Raw genomic sequence first — 14,666 nt, 5'->3', positions numbered from 1 at the left:
ATAAAATATTAGGTTCTTTGTATACTCTGCCTAAACACAGTAATCTCAATGTTGAAAACTGTACATATTAATCTGAAGTCCGTAGAGCACTAGGAGTCTTCTGGCAATAATCAAAAAAACAAGTATAAAGCTGTAATAAGGATTGCACTGGGGCACCTGGGTGGCCCAGTCACTTAAGCGTCTGACTCTAGATTTTGGCTCAGGTCATGGTATCATAGTTGATGAAATGGAGCCCCACATCAGCCTCCGTGTTGGCAATGTGGAACCTACTTAGGATTCTTTCTTTCTCTCTCCCCCTCTTCCTCCCTCTCTCTCTCTCTCCTCTCCCTTCCCCTTCCCAGCTCTCTTTCAAAATAAATATAAAAATAAATAAATAAATAAATAAATAAAAATAGGGACTGCCACAATTAAGGATCTTTCCATGTAACGTACATGATGACTATAGCTAACACTGATATACGATATATAGAAAACTTAAGAATAAATCCTGAATTCTCATCACAAAGAGAAATTTTTTCTCCTTCTTTTTTATTGTACCTACATGAGAAGATGGATGTTAGCTGAACCTATTTTGGTAATCATTTCATAATATGTGTAAATCAAGCTATCATGCTGTAACCTTAAACTTATACAGTGACCTATGTCCATTATTTTTCAAGAAAACTGGGGAAACAAAGATGCCATTTATCTCAGGGCAAGATTATCCACTGTTTCTCTTAACACAGTAAGAAGGAAACTGCAGAAAATCAAGAGACACACATCAACTGAAGGTTTTCACACTTCCTATATTTTGAGTGTGAAGAAACCAGCAGATATTTCTTGCACCCTTCTACCAGAAATGATATTCTGACCCCCTTAAGTGATTTCCCAAAGTCAGAAATTACGGACCCGTGAACATATCCAATAACAACTCTTACCTCTTTTGGGTCACTGAGGAACAAATTTCTCTCATTCAATTATAAAATCATAAAAAGCAAGCAAGCATGGTTCATAAACTATGCAGGTAGGCAGAAACTGCATGTTGTCCTCACTGATGCAGACAGGAGACCTATCTCTGTAAAGAAGCTCACAAAACTTTAGCCATGTGTTGCTTAAAAATATACCATAGTCACAGGGTATCACTCCCTTCTGCTTCCCATGAGAAGGTAAAGCCTTTATGCCCCAGTGTCAGAGGAGGTAGGAGATTGTCTAAGGATCAGGTTCATCTGAATTATCCTTGTTACAGGTAGGTACTGCTGTGTAATTACTTGACTGTTTTTCCATTTAGATTCAACTGATACCAGGAAACGCATTGTTTTAGGCTGAGAGAACCCTGTAAGCCAAATGAAGCTAAAAGATATATGCTTTTCAAATGATAATTTCAGATGGAGAGAAGAAAAGTAATGAGAAAATTGCAGATAGTAGCATAGGCATGCCAAACTCAAAAGAACTTGAGTGGCACCACATGCATATTATCAAAGGAAATACGCCATAATCACCAGATCACAAGGTATATTTTCACTTTAAAAGTATCTGGAAATTACCTCGTACTCAGTATACCCATATCAGAGATACCAGGTCAGTAGAGACAGGGCCTAGATTCTTGGGTTAGCAACTACTTGACACTGAACACAAAGTTACTCCCCTCTAATTGCAAAGTATGGGAAAAAAACTATCATAGCAAAATTTCACACCACATCAACAACTATTTAACAAAGATAACTCTTAGACTACTCAACTCTCTAGAAGTTAAATTTAAATTAAGCCCCCAACATAGGAGATATAAATTCATCATTCCTGTAACTCATAACTCGAAAGCAAAGAAGATGTTAGGCTCAACTTTAATGCAATGGCTTAACATTGAGAGTATGGTAATTGGATTTTAGAGCAAAATTTTGAAGATGACCACTCCGTTTCGAATCTGGTAAATACAAGCAATGAACAAAATTATCTAAATATGAGGTGTGATGATGGATTTCTAGTTTTGGATATAACTTATTTGGCTTTATTAAAATTATTTCTGGGTTTTAAGGAAGATCAAAAGTTACATACATTTTGTTATTATTTAGCCATGGTTCTCACAGATCTAGTTTTTATTAGAACTTATTCAAATTCCTTGGTCACTCTCTCATACAAACTGTAAAATACTTGCTTTTTACCACATACACAAGCATCAAGCTAAATTCCTTTGCATTTAAATGCTTTTTCCATTTTTTACTGAAATATTTGTATGTACTAAAGCTATCTATAAAAGAAATTCAATTTTATTTTTATATTGTGGCTTACTTTTTAAACCCTCTACATTCACTGAAATAAGGTATTAATATTATATGTTCTACCTATATGAATATGCATAATGAGACTTTAGTTCTAGTAAATTTCCTGCTTTTGTTACCTCTGTAGATCAGTATTTATTGACAATATTACATTTCTTTTTAGCTATGTGACACTATACTCAAGATAGTATATTACTGCATGTCAGACCTAGGAACTCTTCTCATTATAATGTACTGTATTTATCTGAACAAAATAATGATTTATATAAGACAATTTGAAATCATTTTTACTACATATGAAAGGTACTTAAATTTTTTCCAATAAATTACTCCATAAAATTGCAATGCATTGTATATACTTACCTTGTATCTTATATGCCAGCAAATACGATACTTCCAGAAAAATACTGACATCCATCACATGAAATTGCCCACTAATTTGCCCTTTGTTGGTATTATAGTTTGTTGAAATTAATTTCCGAGTTTTTGTTTTATAATTACATAAGCATTGTAAGCTTAGGAACTACACCTAGTTTTATTTTTGTACATATTATAATAAACTTCAGGAAGAACCCAATGTTATACAATAGTAGATCTACATAGGGGTCTAAGTTGGGAATATAACAGGTACCAAAAAGCTTAGGAACCAATTTTAACAATAGTGAAAAATAAAAGGAAATTTGGTCAAATTATTTATGCTGTCAAACTTACGTTGTTTGCACTTGGACAAAAACTGAGAATGGAAGGCTAGCTTTTGCAACTAAAGATGTCAGATTGAGGAATTAATGAAATCAGAAGTTTAGAGAGCATCTCCAGTTCCCTCGTCTTACCAAAGAGGAAATGGAAGCTGAATTAGGTGTTCTGCTGTCCTTTGCCACTGTTATTTTTGCTTCTGAAAAATATAATTTGCACCAGACGCAAAAAAAACTTAAAAGCAATACCTTAGTCATAAAGTTTGGCCAAGTGTCTCATTTCCTTTTTTGGTCAAAGTGAAAAGTGGTACCCCGAGGACAGAAATCACAAAAATGCTTGCCCAGAAAAGGTGGTATGCATCAGTTTAATTAGAAACTAATTTGGAAAACAGCATTTTCTCATTGTCAAATTTCTATAGCTGGACCTTATGACATTTCTGCAGAGTACAAGATACATCATTTATATAGGGTATACAGTGTTTTATAGGAGTATGCTAATTTTTAGCTGGTAAAAATAATTTAGTGGTATATAAAAATCTGTGCCCAAGTAAACAAGAAAATCTGTTGTACTCTTTTTGTAATTATTTTTAAAAGATACTTTGGCTTATAAGATCTTTTTGAAACGCTTGAGTCATAAAAAATTAATACTATAAAAATATCCTCTCCTACTACTACAAATCAATCCTGTGCTGAAGATCAATTCACTATAGCTCAAAATACACAACTATACCATATCTAGTCTTCATGATCAACAATGAATAAGTATAATAATTATTCTAGTATTTTTAATTTCATAACTTATTTAAAAGCCACTTTTCTAAATGTACTATGCAGCAATCCAAAGTAACCAACAACCAGATCAACCTTGTCATGGTCTCATTATTTTTAATATGTATTAACAGCCTAATATATGCAATTATTTTCCCATTAGGAGGTCTATACATTAACTATTAACAAAGTACATCAGTTTCATCAAACAGATTTTTTTGGTGTGTAAGAAACAAAATTGGCTTTTCAAAAAAAACCAAATATTGTCATTAAGTCTTCAAAAATATGAGATAAGAAAATGGAAGCTATATACAAAACATTATATTGTAAACTAACCAAATTCACAATTTCAATTTAAATGGCAGGCCTAAGATTTGTATGGCAAAATTACCGTAATTATTCTAAGTTAAACAAAAATCCCTAATACTAATGGTTAAATTATTCTATGATATCTCCAATTAAAGGTATACATGTAGGACTAGTTTTAAGTGACATAGCAATTGGTTTTTCTGTCTGCCTTTTAATGTGATACATTGATAAATTTAAATCATAAGAAAGTTAACAACCCCTTAATTTATAACGAGTTTGAAGTTTATTTTACAGCACTTTTATTGAGACATCATGTAACTACTGACCAGGACTGTTTACAAATGTAATGCTTGGCCTTTGAGACAATTAAAAACTTTTAAGTACTAAATTTTACATCATGATTTGTTTAACTTAAGAAGTATTAAGGTGGTGAACACTAACAGAAGAAAATCTAAAGCAAAAATAGAATGATTTCCACAAAAACTATATATTCCTCCCTTATATCAAAGGGAAGGAGGAAAGAAGGAAGGAAGAAGAAAAGGAGGGGGAAAAAAGATGAGAAGAAGAAAAAGAGCAAGACAGGCAAGAAAAATACTTTTTTTTTTCCTGTTTGCAAAAAGGAGGGAAACTCTGAGGTCTCAGCAAATAATGTAATCAACTGAGTCAGTTTATATTAAGGCATCTTCTTTACATATTATTGAATCCCATCATGCCTTTCATATTGCCAGCAGCACCCTGTTGAAACTGCCTCATCATTGACTGAAGTCCTGCCATACCACCTAGAGTGAAAGTAGAGTAAATTCAGATAATTATTATGCAGAACTTGAAACATTACTTTTGCCTAAGAAGTACTTTAACTTCTAAAAATTTACTGGGATCTGACTGCAATTTGGTCATCAGCCTTAAAGAACAAACCAATTAAAATTTTGTATTATCACCAATATCCTTATCTGTAAAACAGAATGAATAACATATCTCATCAAGTTATAAGTAATAAATGAGGTAATATATGAAAGGATCTTAGAACAATACCTGGTACACAATAGGAAGTCAATAAAACTAAACAAAAAATTTTTTTCTGGGAAGTCCAAAAGACTCTTGTAAATCATGACCAATTCAGGGGAGTAGAGGAGTTGTTTCATAGGACTTACAGGAAGAAAAGAATTTACCATTTATTGAACATCTGTATGCCCAGAACTGTACTAAATGCTTTCATATATATTAGCTCACAATGTCCTGATGAGCTATTATCTGTGATTTTACAAAAGAGGAAAGTGAGTTTCAGAAAGTTTAAGGAACTTTTCATAGGTCACATGGCAAAAGTATAACTGGGTTTCAGAATCCTTATATAATTTCAAAGTCTCCTCATTGAAAATACCCAGATTCCAAACTAGGGCAAAAGGTCTTCAAACATTAACAGAAGATGACTAAGTATCTTGCTCAAAAATCACACCAATGGGGCGCCTGGGTGGCTCAGTCAGTTAAGCGTCTGACTTCGGCTCAGGTCATGATCTCACGGTTTGTGAGTTTGAGCCCCGCGTCGGGCTCTGTGCTAACAGCTCGGGGCCTGGAGCCTGCTTCTGATTCTGTGTCTCCCTCCCCTCAGCTCCTCCCCTGCTCACACTCTGTCCCCCTCTCAAAAATAAATAAAGGTTAAAAAAAAAAAAATCACACCGATGGCAGAAGAGTAAATAAAACCTCTGTTATATAGCACTACTATTACAACCATTCAACTTAGAATTCAGATGGCCATTTCCCTAAACCATACATCTTTGAACAGATTTTCATAGTATCACAACAGAAGGCTTATTAAAACTCAACCTTTATAAATTAAAACTGTATGTTATAAACTGGCAACAATTTTATATTTACCCATGTGATGCAGAACTCTTGGATCCATCATTTTGGCCATTTGTTGATTCAATTTTGCCATCTGTGACTGACTCACATTCTTAGACATGTCACCACCTGAAAAAAAATAAAAAGGTTTTGAGTCAATGTAGAATGTAAGAATGTAATATAATCAGGGTATCAAAGAAAATTTTATGAATTGAGTAAAATTTTTAAACAATCACCCATAACCTTAGGTATTAGGTTATTACCCTAAACACATTATTTCTATTTATACATATTCCCTTCTAATCTTTATCTCAATTACATACATATTTTTGAGAAAGAACAAAATTCTATATTAAAATTCTATATTAAGGGACATTCAAGGGACTTTTTAAGGGCTATTTTTGTTAAAACTGTATCCAATGGTTATTAACAGTAAGCTATAACAACAATTGTTTAATAGTCATATGGGAGAATGCTAAACAAAAAACTGACTTTATAGATAAGAGTTAATCAGGAATGAGCCTGGATTGCTGGTAAATGAATATGAAATAATGACTCGGAGAAAGCATGAAGATTTGCATATATCTAAGAAGCTATTAAAAATAATGAAAAGCTTCAGACAAGAGAAAGACAAATAATGCAACTCCATTTACCAATGAATTTCCACACACTTGGTTGAAACTCCACAGGAAAAAAGGAAGCCAATAAAAGAGATGCACTCTGAGGCAAAACAGGAAAGAGCATCCTTTAAGAGAATAGCTGCTGTGGTCTTAAGAGACAGGAAGCAAAAGAGATCATCGATGTAACAATAATGAGTAAGCAGAGCTGCTTCAAGCAAAATTATTTCAAAGGAACATAACTCTGGTGCTTCTCAAAAGTATTTATGAAAATGAGCATCAAAGCTGACTAATCTGAATAAATTATATGAATTAAGATATATGAATGAAAAATGTTTTTATAAAACATGGTAAAATCCGTGAAAAATTTTTCATGATTAATAAATCTGTGTAAAACATGAATTCTGTGTCTGTTGGTAAACTATCATATGTATTTGTTTCCGAGGACTTAAAACTTCTAAAAGAATATCAAAAGCTTGGTATGACTAGAATGTGTGCCACATCCACTGCTCATTTCATCTTGATTGTGCCTTTACTGAGTAATCAGTGCTTAGATCTGCAGTTCTATCAAGAATAGTCAGCATAGGGGCGCCTGGGTGGCGCAGTCAGTTAAGCGTCCGACTTCAGCCAGGTCACGATCTCGCGGTCCGTGAGTTCGAGCCCCGCGTCAGGCTCTGGGTTGATGGCTCAGAGCCTGGAGCCTGTTTCCGATTCTGTGTCTCCCTCTCTCTCTGACCCTCCCCCGTTCATGCTCTGTCTCTCTCTGTCCCAAAAATAAATAAACGTTGAAAAAAAAAAAAAAAAAGAATAGTCAGCGTTATTTGGGAAAGATGTTAAACTGACATAATGTGTTTAATAATCACTATCTGAAACAGCATGTGATGTTAGGAATTACAATTTTAAACATGTTAGTCTAACTTTTCTCCCTGCCACAAAAAACAAAATAGAATATAACAAGCATGGAAAATAAGTGTCTAGGACAAAAGGCAGTAAAAACTTCTGTATATAATATAGAACAATATAGAAACATAGAAAAAAAATTTAATATAGAAAATATAGAAAAAAAATTAGAACAAATTTTAAGAGAGGATTAGGACAGTTGATTAACTCTGGAAAAGTAAACATCTTTTTGCTTTATACAGTACACAGCAAAATAAATTTCAGATGGGATAAAGAGTTAAAAACTAAAACCAAAATAGAAAGTATAGGTGGCTATTGTGGTACCAACATGGAGAAGACTTTTATGAGTATAAAGGAAATCAAAGAAAATGATAAATAGGCTTGGCTACATTAAAAATGAAAGCTTCCTTGGGCGCCTGGGTGGCGCAGTCGGTTAAGCGTCCGACTTCAGCCAGGTCACGATCTCGCGGTCCGTGAGTTCGAGCCCCGCGTCAGGCTCTGGGCTGATGGCTCAGAGCCTGGAGCCTGTTTCTGATTCTGTGTCTCCCTCTCTCTCTGCCCCTCCCCCATTCATGCTCTGTCTCTCTCTGTCCCAAAAATAAATAAAAACATTGAAAAAAAAAAAATGAAAGCTTCCTTTCACTAAAAAAAATAAAAGTAAAAGGCAAATGAAAACTGGGCAAAATATTTGCAGACACAAACGAAGCATTTTAAAGAGTTACTACAAAGCAATAGGGGGGAAAATGAGACAAATAAACAAGGAACCTAAGAGGTGATTCACAAAAGAAATTCAAACCAAAAAATGTATGAAGAGATGTTAAACTTGAGTGGTAATTTAAAAAACACATAGTGAGAAAACATTTAACCACCAATTGGAAATAATAATTACAAAATTCGTTCAGCATCTACTATGTATCTGATCAAAATAGACAAAATCCCTGGCCTCATGGAAGACTGCACAGGAACTGATGCAGGAACTGATACTGATATAGGAGCAAATGGATCAACATAAATAACCATTGCACTAAACGAAGATACAAGCATACCTGGGAGAGTATTCAGTGCTTCAAAGTTATATTTTGAAGAATATTTGACAATAGAGAAAAATAGTCATGACGTATCAGAAGAAAGCACTCATTTACCAAATGTTATTTGCAATAAAACCCATAGGATTCTCTGGAGAGAAAAGGTAATGGGTGCTTTAAGATTTTTTTCTTATTCTTTCTTATATGCTCTAAATTGTCTTTAATATATATTACATCATAAAAATAAAGTCATTAAATTTGTTTTTTTTTTAAACATTAGTATTTATTACTTTGAATGTGCAAACAGATAAATCACAGATCACATTCAAGAAGTACTTGAATATAACATGAAATTCAGCAATGTTTGCCAATCCTGGTAGCACTCCTGGCTTTTAATTTCTCACCTTCTTTCTTTACTTTCAATACTAACAAAAGAGGAGTTTGTTACTTTTCTTACCTTTGAAAAGTCCTTTGATACCTCCCATCTTTTTTACCATCTGTGCAAATTTGGTATATTGTGTCAAAAGTTCTTGAACATCTCTAGTCGACACACCTGATCCTCTTGCCACTCTTTGGATTCTTCCTGGTTGTTTACTAAAAACCTTGGCACCATCAGTACTGTCAAGTTCTGTAGACGAGGATTAATTACTATCACTTACATACAATTAACTTCATTATCAAAACAGTTACGTACAAATACCTCACACACACGAAAACAAAATGATGAAGTCACCACCAAATTTAACAAATGTTATTATCATCTGCCATGTTTGCATCTGATTTTTAAAAATTAAACATGGAATATATTCAAAAGAACATTTATAATATTCATAAGCTATGAAAACAATAAAACAGGGGCTCCTAGCTTAGTCGGTTAAGCATCTGACTTGATTTTGGCTCAGGTCATGATCCCATGGTTCCTTCACAGGATGGAGCCCCGCATCAGGCTCTGAACCCACAGGAGGTGCTTGCTTGGGATTTTCTCTCTTCTCTCTCTTTGCCCGTCCACCTGCTCACATGTGCTCTCTCCCAAAATAAGTCAATAAACTTTAAAACAAATAAACATGTACTCACCCCACAGTTTAAGTAAAATAGAACATTCTGAAAACCTTTGAAACCCATGTCCACTTTTTCCATATCTCATATCCACCTGCTCCTCAGAGCATATATTAGAAGCATAAGGTGTCTTTCAAAAAAGAAAACTGCTCATTTCTAAATAACTAGTAACACTTAAATCACAAATTTAGGCACTTAAGCAAGTGGAAGTAGGTAGGCTCTACCTATCATCAACAAAATAATGGTTATATATATACATATATATATATATATATATATATATATATATATATATATTTTTTTTTTTTTTTTTTTTTTTTTTGCAACAGAGAGACAGCATGAGCAGGGGAGGGGCAGAGAGAGAGGGAGACACAGACTTCGAAGCAGGCTCCAGGCTCTGAGCTGTCAGGACAGAGCCTGATGCGGGGCACGAACCCACAGACTGTGAGATCATGACCTGAGCCGAAGTCTCGGCGGCTTAACCGACTGAGCCACCCAGGCGCCCCTATATTTTTTATAATCAAGTAATTATTATTAGTATTTTAATCCTTTCTATAACATAATGAGTTAATTCCCTCCAGCATTTTTAGTTTTTAATTTATTTTTATTTTTTTAAGAATAATTTTTTTAATTAAAAAAATTTTTTAATGTTTATTTTTGAGAGAGAGGGAGAGACAGAGTGCAAATGGGTGAGGGGCAGAGAGAGAGGGAGACAGAATCTGAAGCGGGCTTTAAGCTCTGAGCTGTCAACACAGAGCCTTACATGGGGCTCGAACTCACAAGCTGTGAAATCACTACCTGAGCCGAAGTCAGACACTTAAACGACTGAGCCACCCAGGGGCCCCATTTTTTTTTTTTAATTTTTAAGTTTATTTATTTTAGAGAGACAGAAAACACATGTGGGAGAGGGGCAGAAAGAGGGGGGGAGAGAGAGAATCCCAAGCAGGCTCTGCACTGTCAGTGGGGAGGCTGATGCTGGGCTCAAACTCACGAACTGTGAGATCATGACCTGAGCTGAAGTCAGGCGCTTAACTGACTGAGCCAACCAGGCGCCCCACCCCTTCAGCATTTTTATAACTCTATGAGTATGATGTGTATTTCTTCTGGCTTTAGCTGCATACAATCTCAGGAACAGGATGGACTTTAGTCAAAATTTCTATTATGTCTTCATTCTCTCTACAACATTCCCCAATAAATGGTCACCTAGCCTCCATCTTAATATCCCCAGGAGAGGTGACCCAGTATCTGAAATACAGTATTCTATGCCATTCTAATGTACCTATAATTATGGAAAATATTTCCAGGGCACCTGGGTGGCTCAGTTGGTTAAGTGTCCGACTCTTGATTTTGGCTCAGGTCACGATCTCATGGTTTGTGAGATCAAACCCCACGTCAGCATGGAGTCTGCTTCAGATTCTCTCTCTCCTTCTGTCTCTGCCCCTTCCACACTCGTGCACACGTGCATGCACACGTGAGCACTCTCTCAAAATAAATAAACTTTAAAAATAAATACATAATAAAATATAGTAATCTATACCATCCTATTATACCTATAATTATGGAAAATCTTTTCACATATTAAAATGAAGTATGTTCCTATGGCACTTCTTCCTATTTGCATACATGTCTCCTTGCCAGGCATAAAGAATAAGGCTTTCAAATATTCTCAAATATTTGAGAATTTGAGAGACTATTTCAAATTCTTGTGAATTTCCTCTAGGTTACAAATAACATTTCCTAAATATATCTTCTAATTTGTCTATGCCCTCTAAGCATATCATCCAGAAGTGAACTGAAATCCAGGTGAAATTTGATTACCAATGAGATATAAATAAAGAGCAAATTGTCTCATAATAAACTTACAGTCATTAAAACCTAAATCCATTTCATAAATGCAGCTTTTAAGCCCCATCTTCACTATAAAATATTTAGGAAATATGCATTCTAAGACCTCAAGTGTAGTGAAGAAAAAGACACGCTAATAACAGCGTATCATGGTAAGCAACATGACAGATTTAAGCAAATAGCAAAAGGGGACATAATTTAAAGAAGAAAGTCAGGAAAGGCTCCATGCTGATGGTTTCTCTTTAACTGAGTAACAAGGTAACTCTTGTCCTAAAGGACAAGTATGAGGTTAAGTAAAGAAGAGAAAGCAAGGGACATTCTAGGAAGCAGAACATGGATTTCTAGAATAAAAATAGTTTTTTGTAGAGGAAACCAAGCTTGGGTAAGAGCTGAGATTTAAAAAGTTCCAAAAGTAGATAAGGACAAGATTATAAAGAACTTGTAAGCCAGGTTTAAGAGTTTCAAATTCATTATGACAACATTAAAGAGCCACTGAAGGAGTTTGACCCCAGAACTTTCTATGTTTAGAAAGACCATTCTTGTGGCAATGAAGAATACAAACTGAAAAGAGGGATGAAAAAGAGAAAGGGAAATGTTAGGAACCTATGATAGCAATCTAGGTAAGAAATGATGGGTGTAAAAAAAAAAGAGAGAGAGAGAAATGATGAGTGTATGAACTAATGTAGGGGATTTAGAGACAAAGAGAAGAGGGAAGATATGAGAAATATTAAGGAAATGGAACTCACTAAATCTAAGATAATGTTAAGGTTCCTATCTATTCCCCTAAAAGTGGTAAAATACTGATAGAAGTAGACTATTTTAAGTTAAATATGTAGGCATACTATAATACCTAAAGCAACCATTAAGAAAACTATTCAGGGGTGCCTGGGTGGCTCAGTCAGTTAAGCATTCAACTGTTGACTTCAGCTCAGGTCATTATCTCATGGTTCCTGACATTGTGCCCCTCATTGGGCTCTCTGCTGACAGCACGGAGCCTGCGTGGGATTCTCTCTGCCCCTCCCCTGCTGGTACTGTCTCTCCCTCTCTCAAAATAAATAAATAAATGTGAAAAAAAATTTTAAAAATCAGACAAAATAGACAAGGGACAAAGGAGGACATTACAGACATTATGATAAAAAGGTCAATTCACCAAGAAGACCCAACAATCCTAAATATGTATTGTACCCAACAAAAGAGCTTACCTGACAGAAAACTGACACAACTAAAAGGAAAAAGTTAGGCACTTCAATACCTTTACCTCTGTCATCAGTTGAACAACTAGATAGAAAATCAGCAAGGACACAAATCTAGGTTGACCCCAGTTTCTAGCTTAGGTGACTGAGTAAATAGGTATCTATTAGATAGATGAAGCGTCACTCACCAAGGGAGAAAAAACTACATTTTGGATCTGTGCCTCAGAAAACTTTCAATTATGTAAATAAAGATGTCTGTCCACCATTTAGTGAGCATCTAGAAAGGAAGTGGTCCAGAGTGTAGACTCTTGAGCCAAAATGCCTGAGTTTGAAGCCCAGTCTCTCTACTCTGTAGAATCTCTCTACTCCTTGGACAAATTACTCAACTTTCCTGTATCTCAGTTTCCTAATCTACAAAAGTTACATAATAATGGATTTTAACCCCAGAACTGTCTCTTGAGAGTGACTGTGATAATTAGATGGGTTAATCTATGTAAGGTGCTCAGGACAGTAGCAGGACAGAGTAAATACTCCAATTATGGCTGCAATTGTTAATTCTACATACAAAACTTTTCACGGTGTTAAAGATTCAGAGATGAGAAAGATACAGTCTTATCTGGGTTACTATGAAAGCCTAGAGCCCAGGAAAGAGCTACGTAGAGAATACAAAAAACAATCAGTGAAGCAGTAGAGGAAGCACAGATGTGGATGAATTATTCAAAGAAAATGAGCAGAATGAGAAGAAGCATTGGCAGAGGACACAACTTGTAGTATGTATTCATTTAAGGGACAGGCTAGGAAAGTAACTGAGCTAACAAGAAAAGTAGGGTGAAAGTGGGGAGATGGTATAACAGAAGCCAAGAAAAAAAGGTGATTAACAACAGTCAATGTTGTAAAGGTCAAGAAAAAGACTGAAAAGGATCCACTGGAGCAGCCCAGCAGGTTATTGGAAATCTTAGTATCTATTTCCAAGCAGTGGTAGGGACAGAAGTCAGATTTCACTAGTTTGAGAAAAATACAAGCCGTTCTTTGAAGAAGTTTGACTGGAAAGAGAAAAAGAATAAAAAAGCATGAGAGAGAAGTATAGCTCAAAAAACTTAATGTTTATATGCTGATGGGAAAGAAAAGTCAAAAGATATGAAGAGACTAGAGATCCAGGAAAGAATTGTACTGAAGGAGACCTAAGGTCCTTGAAAAAGCTTGAAGAGTGGTTTGTGGCTGCCACAATCGTATTGGTAAGTTAGCCAATGGTTGAGGAAGTTCAAGGCCAAAAGCCTGTATTTCTTTGTAAATGAAGTCAGAGGTCAAGTGGTAGAGTTAGACCTAAAAACTGTTCGGCATATCTTCTGGGCTGCATCAGAAAGGGTGCTAAAAAACTGGAAAAAAGATAAAGGGGTCATAGTACTATAAATGTTAACAAGCTAAGGATTACATAAAAGACCTGGAAGTATAATGCAGGATTACAGAGAACAGTGTATGTCTTTCTTTCTTCCCTTTTTTAAAAAAAATTTTTTATTTTAGAGAGAGAGAGTACCCACACGCATGTGAGACAGAGAGGGAGAGAGAGAGAGAGAGAGAGAGAGAGAGAATCCCAAGCAAGCTCCATGCTCAGCACAGAGCCCGAGGTGGGGCTTAATCCCATGACCCTGGGATCATGACCTGAGCCAAAATGGAGACTCGGATGCTCAACCAACTGAGCCACTCAGGCACCCGGAGAGCAGTGTATCTCTAATAAGACTGAAACCCGAGAGTTTCAGTATAAAATAAGTTTGTAAACATTGCTTAAACTATCTTTCTGACAGATTCCCAATTCATGTTAGTATATGAGAGCACTAAGGAGACTTATAATAAATAATAGTTTTTTTAACCCATAATTCCCCCAAATTTATTTGATTACAGAACTCTCCTTTCAAGTTATTTCCATCATCATCATGAAGAGCTAGTGTTCTTTTCATGAAACTCATTTGGAGAACTGTATTAGACATTTCTCTCTCTGATAAAGTCAATCCAGTAATTACAACGCTTTGAGTAAGAGCTTTCAAAGGGCTACAAATCTACCTAACAATCTTTCAATCTAAATTTTTCCCCATCTTATCCACAAGAACACAGTGACTCCACTTGTAAATATTCAGAACATTGTCCTCTAAATCAAGTAATCTGCCATCTT

The 14,666-nt window shown here is 35.3% G+C and overlaps 1 protein-coding gene across 3 annotated transcripts in view; it reads right to left on the bottom strand.

Annotated features, from left to right (window-relative positions):
* Positions 1-3,293: 3,293 nt before the first annotated feature.
* SRP54 (signal recognition particle 54) overlaps positions 3,294-14,666 on the bottom strand; it is a 41,247-nt gene continuing 29,874 nt past the window's right edge. For all 3 annotated transcript variants that reach the window (XM_045450684.1, XM_045450686.1, XM_045450685.1), the window contains 3 exons: positions 8,863-9,033; positions 5,897-5,992; positions 3,294-4,803 (listed from right to left, as the gene is read on the bottom strand). In XM_045450684.1, the coding sequence (XP_045306640.1) occupies positions 4,712-4,803; positions 5,897-5,992; positions 8,863-9,033 (359 nt within the window). In that variant the 3' untranslated portion in view covers positions 3,294-4,711. The remainder of the gene's footprint in view (positions 4,804-5,896; positions 5,993-8,862; positions 9,034-14,666) is intronic.

The sequence above is a fragment of the Leopardus geoffroyi genome, chromosome B3 (assembly GCF_018350155.1).
Source record: "Leopardus geoffroyi isolate Oge1 chromosome B3, O.geoffroyi_Oge1_pat1.0, whole genome shotgun sequence".
Taxonomy (NCBI): domain Eukaryota; kingdom Metazoa; phylum Chordata; class Mammalia; order Carnivora; family Felidae; genus Leopardus; species Leopardus geoffroyi.
The sequence above is the reverse complement of the archived record's forward strand: the minus strand, read 5'-3'. Positions and strand labels throughout refer to the sequence as shown.